The sequence below is a fragment of the Dermacentor andersoni genome, chromosome 6 (assembly GCF_023375885.2).
Source record: "Dermacentor andersoni chromosome 6, qqDerAnde1_hic_scaffold, whole genome shotgun sequence".
Lineage (NCBI taxonomy): Eukaryota > Metazoa > Arthropoda > Arachnida > Ixodida > Ixodidae > Dermacentor > Dermacentor andersoni.
In genome coordinates, this window is record NC_092819.1 from 40,484,380 (window position 1) to 40,501,700 (window position 17,321).

General features: G+C 39.5%; 2 protein-coding genes across 2 annotated transcripts in view; one reads left to right on the forward strand and one right to left on the reverse strand.

The window, feature by feature from the left end:
* Nucleotides 1–281: 281 nt before the first annotated feature.
* On the reverse strand, nucleotides 282–8,716 carry LOC126521949 (guided entry of tail-anchored proteins factor 1-like). The gene is made up of 5 exons (XM_050170698.3): nucleotides 8,344–8,716; nucleotides 8,010–8,175; nucleotides 7,549–7,616; nucleotides 6,907–7,021; nucleotides 282–524 (listed from the first exon to the last, which is right to left on the reverse strand). Exons 1-5 carry the CDS (start codon nucleotides 8,428–8,430, stop codon nucleotides 454–456), a joined length of 507 nt encoding a protein of 168 aa, XP_050026655.1. The 5' UTR covers nucleotides 8,431–8,716; the 3' UTR covers nucleotides 282–453.
* Nucleotides 8,717–8,864: 148 nt separating this feature from the next.
* The window catches only part of LOC126521943 (brefeldin A-inhibited guanine nucleotide-exchange protein 3), a 101,956-nt gene continuing 93,499 nt past the window's right edge, over nucleotides 8,865–17,321 (forward strand). Inside the window, exons 1-5 of the mRNA XM_050170688.3 lie at nucleotides 8,865–9,234; nucleotides 9,350–9,401; nucleotides 9,484–9,565; nucleotides 12,289–12,423; nucleotides 15,624–15,830. Coding sequence (XP_050026645.2) covers nucleotides 9,150–9,234; nucleotides 9,350–9,401; nucleotides 9,484–9,565; nucleotides 12,289–12,423; nucleotides 15,624–15,830 — 561 coding nt within the window. The 5' untranslated portion in view covers nucleotides 8,865–9,149. The remainder of the gene's footprint in view (nucleotides 9,235–9,349; nucleotides 9,402–9,483; nucleotides 9,566–12,288; nucleotides 12,424–15,623; nucleotides 15,831–17,321) is intronic.

Here is a 17,321-nt window from a genome sequence, read left to right on the forward strand (position 1 = left end):
TTTAATTAAAGCAAATGTTTAATGCAATTTTCCCTACATCGTGCAGTTATCTAATATTTTGCCATAGCTATTTCAGGTGAGAGTGCGACTTTTTAATTACTATACTGCAAGCTGCCAAGTTGCAAGCGAAGTGGCTTGCAGCTTGGCATGTGCTGCTGCTGTCACATGACATAACAAAATGTTCATTATGTGGACCACACTGTTTACTAAAATTTTGTAAATATAGCTTGCCTATATGTTGGACAGGTCAGCTTCTTAGTTGTACTGCACTAAAGCAAGTCTTTCAATAAAGGGAGGGTTTTATTTAAGACTTAGCCAAACACACACGCACACACCACACAACAATTTTATGTTATGCCCAGTTTCACACAATAATGCCCACGCATGAAGTGAGAAATTGGGAATTGATGTAGCCTAACATCTACTGCCGATGATGCCAGATGAACTAATGAACTATAGATGCTTTGCAATCTGTCGCCCAACTGAACCAGACACCAGGAGCCAAGGTGTGAGCCCAATCCCACCTGCAAGATAAAATATCAAAGACAGCTCTAGAGGTGCACTAAACAGATTTCTCAGATTCGCACTAGACATCACGCTTCATACATGGTACATAGGACTTGGTGGTCCACTCCATAGCATGCTCCACAAAAATAGGTTCCACTGGTCTATTTAAAGAAGTTTCTCGTTGCTTTATGAATTAAAATGCATGTTTATTTGTTTCGTTTCATGCAAAAGTGTATGCTGTGTCAGTTGTTTTGCAGAGCTTTGCTTTGAGGGCACTGGCAAGGCATAAGTAGGCAACAAATTAATTGTATTAACGTACATTCCTATCTGCACATCACAAATAACTGCTACAAATAGACCAGTTGACCTCACCGCAACGCTTTAGGTACCTTCGATACATGGGTAGAAGTGCAAGTGTTCAAGAGGGCAACATGAATTGCACATAACAGCATTACAGTTCACATAAAGTTAAGACCCACGCAAAAGAACTTTTTACCTCAGACTTGAAAATAAAGCTAGAAAAAAAAAAATCTGACTTAGTGGATTACTGCATTTTTGCGTGTATAACCCACCTCGGCAAATAACCAATGCACCCAATTCCAATACCCCAGAAACAAAAAAATATCAGAGCGTATAACCTGCAGAGGTAACTTCATACAACAATGATCAAATGTATGTCAATTCAAATCTCAAATCAACACAGTCTTCAAGTCCCCGATCGTGAGTAAATGATTCGACTACGCCGTATATTCGGCCAACAGCTCTGCTCCCTACCTCTTAAGCTTCTGCTGTGCTAAAGCACTACTACTGTGTGTGTGCTATTCACTAACTGCTAACACCGCCATACCGCAAAATGGCGAGCAAAAAGAAAGGGGAAAAAATAGAGAGGGATGAATGGGTGACCATGAAAGAGGGGAGAAGAAAGAGTGGGGTTCCATAAGAGATAACTAAACTTTGAATAGCAGAGAACTTCACTTTGAAATGTGGCTTTCCGGCATCATGCTCCACTGCCGTGAAGCCAGACCTCAAGGTGAAATGCGCACTGTTGTGAAGTCACACCTCAAGGCATATAACCTGCACCCTAACTTAAACGTTTTTGGATTATTGGTGCAGGTTATACACACAAAAATGCAGTATCTTTAGTGCCTAAATCATGAAAATTTGTAATGAAAGAGCATCCTGGCTTTGCAACATCTATTTTCTGTTCACTTGTCTGTATGAGCGATGATCTAGAGGCTGTCTGGGTTTCCTTAACTCTTGGTCACAAAAAATTCATCATAGGTGTGTGCTATCGCTCACCCTCTGCACAACCTACGTTTTTCCATGACCTACACGACAGTATAAAAACTTTGTCCGCATGCGATTTCTTTCATCTCCCATCCCACTTCTGGGCAATTTTATCCTTCCAAACATAACCTGGAACGATCAACCTCCTTCACTCTTTCCACTTTTCGGCACAAGCTAAGGAGTTTTTAGACTTGTGTGCAGTTTTTTCATTGTCATGACTAGTAACACAACCTACACATGTAGCTACTAATGCAGCAAGCACCCTTGACCTGGTTTTGACATCCCACCCTGATACAAGCTCTGAGATTACACACTTACCTGGCATAAGCAATCACTGCCTACTTCCATTTTCAAATAATGCTTTAACCCCCAAACCAACTAAAATCATAAAAACTATACATATTTACAAAAACGCTAACTTTACCGCCATAAATAACCAATTAACTGCATTTCTCGACACTTTCCTACCGAATTTTGCTAATTGTTAGCTTCAGCAGGAGTGGGACATGTTCGCCGCTAAAGTTCAAGAACTAACTGAAAAGTACATTCCATCCCGCAACATTACCTCTAATTCTGATGCTCCTTGGTACAATACCCATCTTAAGCACCTATGTAACTGCACGAAACACCTACATTGCTCTGCAAAACACTCGCCAACTGCCACATGCTGGTCTGCTTATAAGACCGCATTCGGCATGTACGTAACAGCACTAAAGAAGGCTAAATCTAACTTTCTATCTAACGTACTTCCATCAATGTTAAAGACTAACATTAAAAAGTTTTGCGGTGTAATCAACCCCTTGCATGATGAGCACTTTTAAACCTAAGGAACAGTACGCTGCCACCCTTAATGACGCATTTATGCAAAATTTTTCTGTCCCCTACAATGACCGCCTGCCTCCTACTCACCAGTACGATTATGTAGTTATGCCGCCAGTGATCATGGATATGGCTGGTGTTGCGAAACTAATTGATTCCCTGAACCAACACTCATCACCTGGTTATGACTCTATTAACTCAAAATTTCTTAAAAATACCAATGCCATTAGTTCAGTTATAATAACAAAACTTTTTCAGTAATCACTGAATACATCTACTCAACCTAGCCAATGGAAAATTGGGAAGGTGGTTCCACTGCATAAATCAGGTAACAAAAATTTAACAGCTAATTTTCACCTCATCTCACTCTCAAGTGCTTGCTGTAAATTGCTCGAACATATAATTTTCAAACATCTTGTTAACTTCCTGGAATCCGATGCATTTTTCACACCAGCTCAGCATGGATTTAGAAAAACTTTTCATGTGAAACTCAGCTTGCAATCTTTATGCACAAATTGCATTGTACATGTGTTCTCGATTGTTCGTCATTTGCAAACTGCATTTCTTTAGACTTCGCTAAAGCATTTGATAAGGTCTGTCATAAACTTCTACTTTATAAACCAAGTCAGCTGAACCTCGACACTAACATTCTGAAGTGGATTAAATGCTTCTTATATGATGGCTCTCAATCTGTAGCTGAAAACTGCCATAGCTCCCCAATTTGAAGCGCAACTTTTGGTGTACCTCCATGTTCAGTACTTGGGCCTCTTTTGTTTCTCATTTATATTAACAACCTCCCTTCATCACTATCATCTAACATTCCCTTATTTGCTGATGATTGTGTTATCTTTTGTGAAATAACTAAAGCAGGGGATGCTAACTGCCTTCAGTCTGATCTAGTTAGTGTAGCTAACTGGTGCAAACATTGGCTTATGGAACTAAACATTGGCAAATGCTGATGCGTGTGATGGGTGTATCCTGAATAACAGCATGCATACATATTACCTAATTAATGTTCCATTGGAATTAGTTCACTCTCATAAATACCTGGGTGTGCATATCTCTGCTAATTTATCTTGGAATGTTCATACCAACTAAGTAATCTGCAATGCTAACTGCATGCTTGGCTGCCTATGCCGTAACTTTTCAATTCATCCCTAAAAATGCTTCCTTGTACTAGCCTTATACGTCTGAAACTTGAATATGCATGTGCTGTTTGGGATCCTGCCACTGACAAGCTAATTAATTGATTAGAGCTCAGGCAAAATAATTTAGTTCGTTTCGTCTTATGTAATTACAACAGAACTGCAAGTGTGTCTGCCATGAAAACCAACCTTGCCCTTACCCCACTTTCTTCTCGTCGTAAAATCGCACATTTAGTCCTTTTTCATAAATTATACTATCATTCAACACTCAACAGCGATTTCATTTTTCAGCCACAATATGTATCGCCTCGAATCGACCACCGCTATAAAGTTGGTCTTGAATCATGTCACACTAAAACATTTTGCAGTCATTTTTTCTACGGTCATCCACGGAATGGAACCATCTTCCTGGTGAATTCGTATCCATTTACGATAACCAAAAATTTCGAGCAGTTCTAGCTAACATTGTGTAATTGAAGCATTTTTTTTTCTTGTTCTTTACTGTATGGTTGTAGCCTAAGTACTGTTGTATTTAGCGCTTTACTATGTTAGTTTGCTACCAATTTATCATGACGTTGTTAACCCTAGCTAAAACTGTATAATCAGAATCCTTTGTACTTAAACGTTCTAACTGTTTATATTTGTTTCTTTTCTAATTTGTTGTAACCCACTCCCCTCTTTATTGCCTTTGGCCCTGAGGGTAATAATAATAAATAATAAATTTGTCTATCAAAGAAAATAATTGTGCTGTTTGTTTTGAGAACAGGCGGTGTCTACACATGACAACATTAAACATGACACCTGATTCTCGTGGGTTTTAGGCACTTGGTTGTGCATAGTGCTGCACTGGTGTAGAAATTCCAAATGATGTTTTATGGTTCCCTCAATCCCAGTCATAGCTGTGATGCTGACAATTTTATGCAGTGTAACAAATTCTGATTTCATGCATTTCAGTATTTCCACAGATGTTTGTATTCTCTTGCAGCAATAATGGCCTCCAAAATAACATCACTTTTTGTTATGCAGACATTTGTGATCTTGAAAGCCATGCAAGGCGGTCGGTCGTAAGTGCTAACAAACTTGGGAAGCTCTTGATGGAAATATGTTGATGTATGTCTCTTGGTGATAAGTCTCAAACTTTGAGTATGCCAAGCAACAGTTCACAGATGGTTCCACATTTGTTTTCTGTTGTGTTCATTCTACACATAAATTTGTTTGCCATTTTGTGTTTGACAAGTTGTTTCACATATTGTGAGGAAGGCAGATGCCCCTTTGTGTGGTTTTGACACCGCCTATATAACTGTAAAAGGAGTAGCAAGAAAAGAAGTTAAACCTCCTTTTCAGTTTGTTCAGCAAGGCTCACCATCATGCATATCTCAGTAACGTTGAAGGACTTTACTGAAGACAGTCCTGCTCACTAGGGGGCACTCATTGCCTAATCTCATAACCCCAACTGTAACAAATAAAGCTATTTCTTTTGAACTCAACTAGAAATTTTTGGTGTTATGAGGCACATAAAACAAGCAGTGATTTTCAGATGCGCTGTACAGCACCACAACAGAGGAGCACTCGTATCAAAAAATAATCTCAGCTTCAATGCTTGCTTGAAACACACAACATATCAGTAATACAACTTACATCTGCAATGTGACACTGAAAGTCAGATGCATGGTATTGCACTTTACCTCAGCAACAAGTTCTATGAAATGCAAGATTAATATCTTCAAAAATCGTAAAGCACATTGCTGCATTTCCACCTAACAACATGGCCCAGTGGCAACAAGAAAGGCAAAATAACCAACTGCTACAGTAATTGAGATGCAAACAAAAAATTGCTTGAGCACTGAAAAGATGTTGCAACTTGAAAAAAAGAAACATTCTGAACTTGTTTTGGCAATGTGTTACCTCCACCTTTAAAGTTCTGCCATCTTGCTTAGCTAAAGTATGCCCAATATATACATTTTTCTTAACCCAAAATCTGCAGCAGTATCAGCAATAATTAAAAGTTCAATGCTTGGGCAAGGATGCAAATATCATGTTTCTTGAATATTTACAGAGTTCTTGTAGCTTGACCAAGTGTTTTTGTTGAACATTATAGTACTACTAATACAACAGAAAGAAAACTGATGCCTTGGAACTTGGGAATGGCATGGAGCTTTAAGCATTCCATGAACTTCAAGATGAATTAATCATTCAATCTCATAAGAGATAAAATCAAACCTCATCTTGAAGTGAGTTAGGAAATGAGTTTCCATTTTATGGCTGTACAAACAATGTGTACTGCTATTCAATAAAAGATTTAAATAAATGAGTGGTTGCTAACTTGAAGGCAGCAGATTATGCAGTCACTAGTGTGAGAAATGGACAAATGGAATTTTTCAGGCAAATGTTTCGGCGAGTTTAATGTACATGTGGATCATAGGTCTCACAAGAGGTCATTTATCTACCAGCTATTGAACAAAATTTGATAGCACTTGACAATAGCAATCAAGAGACTTAAGGTTATAAAGTAAACATTTCAGTTTCTATGACGATAATGAATAACCTAACACTAGGTATAAGGGTTTCATGCTAGCTGTAACAAATTCAGCACCAATCAGCATCATTAGGTGCTGGAATATAAGTTCAATATATGGATGAGACACATAAGTAGTTCAATACAGAAATTTATGCCCAAGATGACCAAAAGATGTACCCATTTCTGAATGCAATAATGTAGGCCTTAGCTGTAGGACAGCATGATACCTTCAGATGACAGTTATGATGACAACATAGATTAAGATCAAACAAGAACTTGTGCCATGACGCAGTGCAGCCAAAATGTTGAGCTAAGAGAGTATAGCTATATGTTGGAAGAAATCCAGGGAGATATGTTTGTGTGGTGACTTAAGCCTAATGGCCGAGCCTGAATTCTTTGTGAAGAAAAGCCTCGCATAAGTAAATGGAATTGACAAAGAAGGTTTCCGATAGAAGCCTTGATAATGAAATCACTCTCTTCAAGGAGCCAAGGAGGACAGTTTTCTTCACTTTTCTGAGCTTTAAAGCAGCAGAAGTGAGACAACAGCTTGTCACAGGGTGCAAGGATAACTGGGAAATTGCACAGAGGCATCAAAACCTTCGACATATGCTGAACAGATCTGTGACTTACCTGGTGAAGCAGATGCAGGTGCAAGTAGTGCACCAACAGGTGAGAGCCATGCCTCTGGCAAAATCACAACAGGTTGCGTCCTGTAGTTCCACACAAGGTAAATGACTGTCATACTCTGAAACACAGACATCACCACCACATACTTATAAGTAGACTGAAGGCACTTGATCCAGTAATGATTTGTGTGTAACAACAAATGTAATAATAGTATCAAAGAACACTGTATCTCACTGCCTCTGATAGGTTATGTGTGTCATATGCCAAAGTATGCAAAAAGTATGTTCAGAATTTGAAACAACTCTTCGCGTTATACTTACATATAGGAGATCACTCATTATGGGCATGTTCAAATTACACATCACCAAAACATGCTATTGAACAGCAAATTTTCACGGTGATTTAGCAGCTAAATCTTCTCAGCCCTGCACACACAACTTATTCCCATACATTGGGATGAACTGCCATGAACCACTGGTGACCCACGCTGCAGTGAACATGTTAATCGTGCTTGTAAATGGAACGAGAGTTACAGGTTCTTATCACTCTGGCTGTTCAACTCGTAAGAGGTGGTAAAAGTCATTGAAAAACCTTCAAGGACTATTTAATAGGTTAACTGTTAGATAAATTTAAGAGCACACTTACCATGAGTGCATAGAGAAGTGCTGTGACTGCCAGCCTCACCTTGAATGTGTACATAGACTTTAGCTGAGCTGATAAAAGCAAAAATACAAATGTCACAATGCTGGCCGCATTTCGATCAAAACAAACATACAATGTCTTGTCTCTGAGTGGATCGGCTAAGTGGCTTGATATGGAGATTTTGGACTGGCAAGTAATACATAGCATTCACGTGAAACACTGAGAAAGTGGGGCACGGTTCAAGAGAATCGACAAATGCAAAGCTCACTAAACGAAACTGCTGTAAGTTAGGCGATTTCACCTGAACAGCAGGTAAATGACGCGTACTACTTGCTCCCAGTAAAAGGACTAGCTCCACAAAATGTTTCGCAATTATTGGCGACGTAAATAACGTTCTTATATACACGGATCGTGCTGACGGCAAGGTTCCGATTGGTATACGTGCTGACTACACTACAACTTACCCTGGTGCGCCAGCTCTTCCGACATCTTGTTAATTTTTCGTTGTATCTTTGCATACTTCGCGAACTCGTCGACTATGTTCATGCTTCCAAGTTCGGCCCTGAGATCACATACTTGTCGACGCATGTTCGATTCCATCTCTGTCTCCTGTGAAATCACCTGAAGCACCTGAAATCAAAATGTAGGGAAATCATGAGCAATATAAAATGCAAACCCGCGCTCCTCGGTAAGCTCAAATCAGCAACTTTAAAAAGGTTCAGCAATTTTCTTGCACTACTCGTATTTTGCAGTTCAGTGAAGACGTCACGGGAACACAGTGCCACGATGTGTACTTGCCATTCTGACGACAAATGGGATGAATGCCGTAAACATGCCGCAGAACGTCACGAACCAAAAGAAGACATAGCTTTCTTGAGTTCCCATGTTAAAGCTTTGAGGTTAATTAAACGACAAAAATTCTTATCAACTGCCGAAAGGTATCCGACAACCAGAAGCCGGTCGCTTCATCAGCAGGTTACGATCACAATGCAGTCGAGTGTCTCTTTTCGGATGGAAAACAATCGCAACCGCAGTCGAATACGAACAGCCACAAGTAGCTTCTTCCCTTGGCGATCTTGGCGTTGTCCTTAAAAAAAAAAAAAAATTTCGTTTCACACAGGTGTCAAAGTGCCTTTTTCCATTCACGTATTGATTATATGCGAGTTCTTGGGTCTTCTCGTTCTCGGCTGCTAGCGCAGCAGCGATTGTTACGAGAGTTCTAGGTGTCGCTAGACATTTCCTGTTTTGGTTTCACTTTTCCCGTATGTCGCCGGCGGCAGGGAGAATGATCGGTCCATATTTTTAATTTTCACTGCCACCGTAAGCTCGGCTATATCAGTTCCCTGCACGCTCATCTGAAGAATACTGCATTCAGACTATCCACTACGTCTTTCGCCTGCATTGCGGTGCCTGACCGCGCGAAAAACTGATTTTATTCGTCGCGGCTTTGACGTGCTTTCCTGACAGCTGTGCTCACAAGTTGTCGAGTGTTTGCGGTTGCTTCGTGGACTGCAGTGCGCGCCCATGCTGCATCTACACGTACTGTTTGAGCACGTTGAGCCAACCTCGGCAAGATGTGACACAGCCGAGCGTCTGCTTTAAGCATGGAAGACATATTCCACAAACTTGTAAAGGAAGCTTCACATCAGAAGCACCCCGCTTTACGTCAAGCATGCCAGGAAGCTCAAGGTATGGAGTTCTAAACCAACGAAACTACTAGCCATTTTTTCCCGACCAGTTGTTTTATATACAATTGTAGATAATCGTGTGCTCTTGTCTTGAAACCTGTCTCTTGCACTTGTAGAGGCCTTGGCAAACAAGTACGCTTTGTTGAGGAATCCGCCATATGAAGTCAGGTAAATACGATATTGTCCTTTCTAGTTTGTCCTTCTTGCGTTTCGTATGATTAGTTGCCAGATACAGCTGTGTTTGTTTCAGACAAAAATGCTTTGACGCTTTGCAACTGGCGCTGGAATCCAAAGAAAAGAAGCTTGTTTCCCTGTCCTTTAGTGGCTTACAGGTACGTTCTTGTGTTTGCTTAGCGCAAAAACACCAGCTTTGCGAGATAGCTTTTGTACCATATATGAATTGCCAAATTTAGCTGCATACTTAGAATGTGCTTTTCGTGGCCCCAACAGCAACGCTTCTCGCATAGCTTTCCTCAAGTTTTGCCTCGCTAACGACCTCACGCCTGTGTTGTGTTGTTCCTGTAACGTAGTTTGTGTCCGATCTCTGCAGTATTTCCATATATCCGTGCGCCACTATTCCAGTGACACTGTGTTTCTTCATCCGCACAAATTCTTGTCATGATTCTGTCATGCTGAAGTGGCAGATTGCAAAACCTTTGTGAAGCTTACTAGTTAACATAGAGTGAGAGTTTATCATATAGCTTGCACCACAGAAGGCATTTTTAATTAATTCCTTACATTGTAATTAAGGCCTTACGCCAATACCATAAGAATATTTCGTTTACAGAGCAATTTCAGCAGCTTGCACTGTAATGGTCAGCACCTATAAATCCAATGACTGCTGTAATATGGGTAACATATTCACATCATGCAACAGCAATGTTTCTCTATCCTAACCCATCTTATATACTGCCAGTTCAGTGACCTGTGCAACAGGTGTACAAAGTTGCATTCTTTAAATATATTCTATTTGTTTACATCAGAGTAATTTAAATTTATACCTTCTAGACAAGCTTTTCTTTCTTTCTTTTTTTTTTGCTTTTGTCTTACAATCAAGAACCATCATTACTGCTGCCTGCATGTTTACTGGTAGCATCGACCAGTGGTTCTCAACCATTTACAATCGTTACACTTATTGACCGGCTCGCAGGTTATTCAGGGCCTCCCTTAAGCGCATTTTCTTAAAGCACACACAGACAACTCAAGGTTTGGCTAGTGCCTTAGCAACAATTATAGAGCTTGTTGTATTTCAGTCTGACAGGATTGCCCATTACATGTTGTATGTGGTCACTAATAAATCTGTGTGGACTATTTCTTAGTTACCTTGTGTGTCATTTACAGCATGTCAGGATTACCGTGTGGGTGCTTTCTGTGGTAGTCACTGTGCAATGTCGCCAGGAGAAGCGGTATTGCGGGCTGAAAGTAAGGGTGGTAGTGTTGCATTCTGTTCACTGCAGTCAGTCTTTTCATTGTTGTTGTTGTTGTCGTCAACTGGTTTCCAATGTTCAAGTTCACCTGGATCAAAGAGAATAGCATGTCCTCGTGGAGACACGTTTCGACAAACACCCTACCACACTTATGCAAAGTCTTGATAGACAGTGCTCTTTAACAATGCATCTTTAGAATGGTCTCTGCAATTTCCACTGGCAGCTTCTCAAAGACCCTGGGGGTATATATATAGCTTAATATCTACTGGTATATATTGTTAACGGAAAGCACTCTAATTATGCATTGCACACACCAGAGAGCAGTTTGTTGGTGATGATTTAAATAGCTTGAACTCATAACGATTTTGTCTGTACCTGCAGGCCTCGTGGTAGCTGTTTTCTCTTCTTTTATGCTGATATTCCAGTTTTGAGGTGCTCACAGATACATACAACCATTTAACATGATGTGTCTCTAAGTATTGCTAGCTTATTTGCTGCTACATTTAGTATGACCAGTGAGAATTCTTATGATACTAGTTTATAAACTGTGCTCACTGTATTACCAAAATTTTATAGAATGCTTTGTAATAGCCTCAAGGTAGTCTTAAATTTTCTTTAACATCAGTGTGCAACAGTCATCGTAGAAATCAGTTGTAAATAAATGTGATTTACGTTCACTGCACAATATTCAATGCAATACTTTCTATATAATATGTGTCACGAACATGAAAACAGCATGCGAGCAATTATTTTTAATGCTTAACTGTTCTTTATTAAGTTTATGCATATTGTCTAGTAGCTGCACATTCTTAATCATGCTTCGTTTTAATCTGTGAGTTCTATGCAACTGTGTAGCATTTTTTTTACTCCTCCTGTATGTATTTATACGTGCAGGACTAGCTTATCAATAAAATTTCATCAGAATGTGTAGACAATGGACGTAGCCTGACAAAATTGTTTCATTTGCTTTATAAACTAGATTACATTCAATGGTTTTCTGTGTCTTGATGCTTGTTGAGGTTCTAAAAAGTTTGCAGATGGCATTTGAACAAATGTAATTTCGTTTCACTGCCATTTAAACCAACATTTAAGAGAACTGTGGCCTATTGTGGCAAATTTTCTGGATTTTATGTAAGTTTCTTTCAGTGTCTTTTGATTATAGGAAAGGCTAATAACTCATGATCCATACATACTTCAAATTCATAGTAGCAGAAATTCATTTTCTTCATTCATTCATTCATTCATTCATTCGTTTCATTCATTCATTTCTTCATTCATTCACTTCATTCTTTAAATTCATTCAGTAGCAGAAAACCGAACAATTTCATCACTGCTTACATTGTAGAATCTTTCTGCCTTCTACTTTAGTATGACCTTAGCATAATTAGCATAATTAACATATTTAGCATAATCAGCATAATTAGGATACTAATTCTAAGCCCTACACATGCAGATCTTAAAGTTAGGCTTGCTTAGTTGGTCAACAACAGCTGCGATTTATCAGGTTAGACAGGAAATTTTGCAATAAACAATCATTGGAGTTTAGCGTCCCTTTTATAATGCTCATTTGCTGTGCACGTGGTCAGATATTCTTTTACAACGTACCTATCATTTCACGATCCTTGCAGCAACTGCTTCGAGAGCAGCTCTTTAACCCAAACCTGGAATGTGATGACGAACAGCTGTGGCTGCCGTCTCAATTGATGAGAGCAATCTCATCTCTGGCCTCTCACACGGAGGAAGCACAAGTCGAAGGCTTGAAGGTAAGCTTACCCTGACATTAGGCATTCTTTGACAGCGAGTCGAACGTAGCGATAAGTTATGCATTTCTATCAGGCACGCGCAGTTACCACAGTCAGAATAAGAACTGCTTACACGTGCACGCAGGGCAGTAGTCACACAAATACGAATTTATTTCCATTGTCACTCTTTACAAAAGTAAAGGGATTGTGAGGCACAGTGATACTGATGCTTGTTAACCTGGCAGCTTGTTGCCAACAGCACAGCATTCCTCAATGAGAATTCACAGCTTCTTGAAATAATGCCATAATTTCAGTTGCTATTGAGCTTGGGTGAAAGAAAATATTGAAGTGAAGAGGGAGGGTGGGGCAGTGAGATGTTTAAGGCACATCTTTTTGCCTTTGCTTAAAAAATAGAGTGGCCTTCCTATAAAGTAATTTCAAGTAAGGCTGACTTCCAAAATATCAATGTCAATGCCTCCAGCCCACTTATTAATTTCACTTTGTTGAAGAGCCCTGAGAGATGTGTATTAGAAATTGGTTTTAATTTGTATGTCAGATAACACAGATTTGGCTGGTCCCGTCATGATCGAATTTACAGAAGTTGACTTTACATGTGCTTCCTTTTCTTCTTTTCTTTCATTTAGTTGTATTTTCCCAGCAGTGCCATAAAACTTGAATTTTGGCTGGGTTGCACACAGTTAGATTCTGTCTTTCTTTGTGCTTTCCTTTCTCAATATGTTTCTACACCACTCAGCACACCTTCTCCCCAATTTGCCTCCCATGGTAGTAGATAGAAGTAATGATGGACTGGAGGCAACTCGCTAGCTGTAGTATACATTCAGTGATCACTCATATGATGAACAGCCTTTTAAAGGGCTTCTGAATAGTGTCAGTTCTCAAGCACTTGTTGCTTTTGGACACTAAACTCTAATTCTTGGATAGGCTTCCTTATGACCGGGTGCCTGTGCAGATGGTTTCATATTTATGTATATGTTTCATCTTGCAAGTGCTTGCTGACATATGTCATAGATGATGTACTTGTGAGCAAGTGGAACATTGAACATTGAGTAAGTTTAATGTTAAACACAAGGTACAAGTGTCACCAACTCTTGGCAATCTCATGTGACTTGAAAAAAAGAAGGTAACCTTTTGGACAGAATTGGGCATGCTTTCAAGAATTTATTTCACAGCTTATTCACTTCTGCAGTGCAATGTATATCTTTGTTCACATATAGAGCATTTCTATTCTAACCTAATAAGGCCACATATGCCTAGTAAATTTTTCTATGGCATAATTTTAAAACAATCACCACTTCATGTGTTTTACTCTTAACTACATAGAATGGCTTCATACTATACTACAGAAATGTATTAAGTATGGGGGTGGGGGACAAATATAAACTTTTTATAATATGACTCAAATATGATAGTAAATGTTGAATATTGAATAGTGAAATGCAGACGTATATATTTACATCAGAAATATTTCTTTCGGTATAATTAGATACCACATTTGTACTGACTAGTGAAAAAGGACAGCTAACAATTAGGGACAATTATGCTGAGGTTTAGACCCAAGATCAATAGCTGTCACTAAAAAACTGCACAAATAGCCTCTCAACATCTTTAGAGTCAGGCTGCAAACAAGCTATCCAAGAATGAATGGCTGCTCTATGACTAGCTTTCAAAAATGATTTCAAAAAGAAAAAATCAGAAATTGTGGAAAAATAAAAATAAAAGGCAATGAAGGACTTGTGTGCCATAGACAATGTAAGAGGGGACATTGAAAGGAAAGCATCAGTGGTTGTAGCATAAAAGATAAAACTGCTACACAACTAGACTGCCAAACACTAAATGACAGACTACGAGCAAAAATCATAAGTTGTCATCTAGACTTCTGCCGTGACACTAAAAACAAAGCTTTCCATTATCCATTTTGTGTCTGCCTTCCTTCTAAAACTTTTGCCATTGTTTCACTTCTGGTAATTTTAAATACTTTCTTTGGCAAACGGGGAACAGTAACCCGACTTTCACTTGGTTGTTGCAAAATGTTTGGTTAGCTATGGTATTAAAAAATACTGAATAGTTCATTTTCAAATACAAATATTTGGTGTGTAATATGCAATCCATATTCGAAACTTCGAATATTTGCCCACCCATAGTAGAAAGCTCTTAACATTTTTGCTATTCAGGAAAAGCGGGACCTACATTAAATACATATCGAGCCTCCTCCAACAGACTTGTGAGAAATGTAGTGTATGTAGCCTCTCTAGTTGGTCACCTGAGCAGAAGGCGTGCCTATCTCATGGAATAAGGAATTCAGATAAGCCTAGGCATTTGTTTATCAGTGAAATGAAACAGTTCAGCAGTTTTTTTTTACTTCTTCAAGCCGTAGCAGTAGCGAACTGCCTTGACGTAATGTGCAGGGCCAGTCTCCAACTACTTTGTGTACGTGACAAAGCTTGCTGCCATGCTTGGCATTGATTGCTGCTCTACCTGTGAAGCAGGTGTCATCTCAGGCCTAGAGTGCAATTTAATTACGTCCTGTGCAACTGAAGGGCCCATCACGAACCACTATTATTATTTTTTCCTCCCTACCATCTGTGTGCCTGCTGTGGCTCAGGTATGCCATCGCAATGTTCTACTGAGCATGCGGTCGCAAATTCAGTTCTTAACAACATTTTGATGGGAGTGGAATGGAAAAGCACTTATTTATTCTTATTTAAGTGCATATTAAAGAGCCCCAGGGGATCAAAATTAACTTGGAGTTCCACCATGGCACCTATCATAGCCCCTGTAGTACCCTGGAATGTTAAATATTTGATTGATTAATCAATAAATGAAAAAAAATTATTCAATTATATAGTTCATTGGCTGCATCTATCTTATACTCATGAATGGCTTAATTTCATCACTCTATGATTCTCTTCTCACTGGCAGTTGTAAAGAATGGCTGCCACCATTTTGATTGATTGAAACTTGATTGAAGGCTTCGTTCGAGTGTGCAAGAGACAGTAATGCCTAATGACGACTTCTCCCCCTTTCTTTTGTGTATTTCGTGTATCCAATTCTTCACTGACATCACCAATATCTCCTAATACATCAGTACTCCTTACAAGTATACATCCGAGCATTCACTGTCCTTGAACATTTCAAAAGGCTTTGGTGTTGGGATGTGCGCTCTCACTCATCACTCAATCACCCTGGAAACACTCTTGCAGGTCATCCTACAGTGCTGCTGCCTTCAGAACTGGTGCCTCTCACAAAATGCAGTCTTCTCGATCGTCACACTGTGCCTGGACATCTACAACCACGGCTCTGCTGGAACCAAATCTGCCGCTGTGGCTTCGGCCAGCCAGAGCGTGCAGGGTTACGTCTCCTTCCTCTTTGAGTCTGTCGCAGATGATGCAGCAGACGAGGAAGAGAGGGTGAGATGATGGCGTGCTTTATTTACAAAAGGCTGGCAAGACTACACCGTATGGTGCTGTGTTTACTGACTATGCAATCCCATCACAGCATCATTTATATGAGTGCACAAGCAAGGGATAGGAGTTCACAATAATACTGCACAAGAGATTTTTTGTTCTGATAATGTCTCATGGAATGAAGCCCCCTCCCCCCCCCTTATTTTTGTGTTGCCTCCGGGCCTTTATGGAGAACTTAAATGAAATAAATGATAAATTGAAGGCCAATTACAGCGAAATTTTACTTTTGATTAAATTAGTTATAAGTTAGTGGTTTGGAACTGTGAAGCAATTTAGGCTGCATTTCTGGTAATTGTCCAATTATTTTATCAACAGCCTTCAAAGAGCACCTTATCAGATGATACAGGCACATTGTGGTGAGAGGATATGGTGCAGATCCCAGAAGACTGCATTCTAGATTTGCAGCGCACCATGTGATCTCTGAGGTCATGCCCAGGCACCACACTGGTTCCAGACTCTGCATCATTTCTGGCAAGCAGTAATGGTGGCACTTTTTTAGTTTTGGTCTCAAAAACGTCGTTTTTTGTTTGCTTTTCGTGACGCACCAGCTCATATTTTTGCTTGGAGGCTGCCACACATTTATGCTATCAGAAAGTGGGCTTTTTATGCAGTTTCAAATTTCATTGCAGTTGGCCTTTAAGCTACTTTAACAAATCATACATCCTGAATATAAATTGAATTGAGTCTTCTTATGAGTGAAAATTTCGCAAGTGAAAACGAAGAAGGGAATCAAGGGCAGGCAGGTAGCGATATAACTTTATTGTTCTTGCCCTGGTTTTCCATGACATCGTGAATTTTGACCACATCTCTTTGTCACTAGTTTATTGTTGATCAAAACAAAATTAGGTACCTACCAACTCCCCCAAATTTGATGTAAATTTCATGAATTCAGGCTTGTTCTATGATTTTACTAATGCCTTCATCAGGTTTTGTGGAAAATAAATTCTGTTGATGAAAACATTTACTTGTTGGTCTCCGACCACACATTTGGAAGTCTGCTGATATCTTAAAGGACACCAAAGGGGTACTTGCTTGGAGCAAGTTTTTTTTTTGACAACTTCCTGATGCAGGCAAAATTGGTGACAGCAACGTCACTGAACAAGTCACTCTGATCTAAAAACAATATTGCTTGTCAGTCTGTGCTGTTCCAAGTTTTCTGCTGCTTGTGTCTTGCATCTAAAAATGAATCATCCTTAATAAAGTGCATCCTCAGGCCAGACATTGAAAGAAATCTTTCTATTCTTCCCCTCTTCCCTTCTTGTACTGTCTCCAAGGGATATTAAAAACTTCGAGGTTGAAAGTTGTGGAACTAAAAGCTAGCCGAAGTTAGAAGCTTGCCAACTCAGCCTCTAGAAGCGTTCAGAAACTTTTCAGGAACTGACCCAAATAGGCACAAATAGTAGATTTTTGAAATGTTTTACAATTCAGGGATTG

Coding starts and splice junctions, on each gene's coding strand:
- LOC126521949 (XM_050170698.3), bottom strand. CDS start 8,430: ATGGGAACTCAAGAAAGCTATGTCTTCTTTTGGTTCGTGACGTTCTGC. Junction 7,617..8,009: donor GGAAGAGCTGGCGCACCAGG/GTAAGTTGTAGT, acceptor TGCTTTTATCAG/CTCAGCTAAAGTCTATGTAC. Junction 525..6,906: donor ACCTGCATCTGCTTCACCAG/GTAAGTCACAGA, acceptor TTTATCTTGCAG/GTGGGATTGGGCTCACACCT.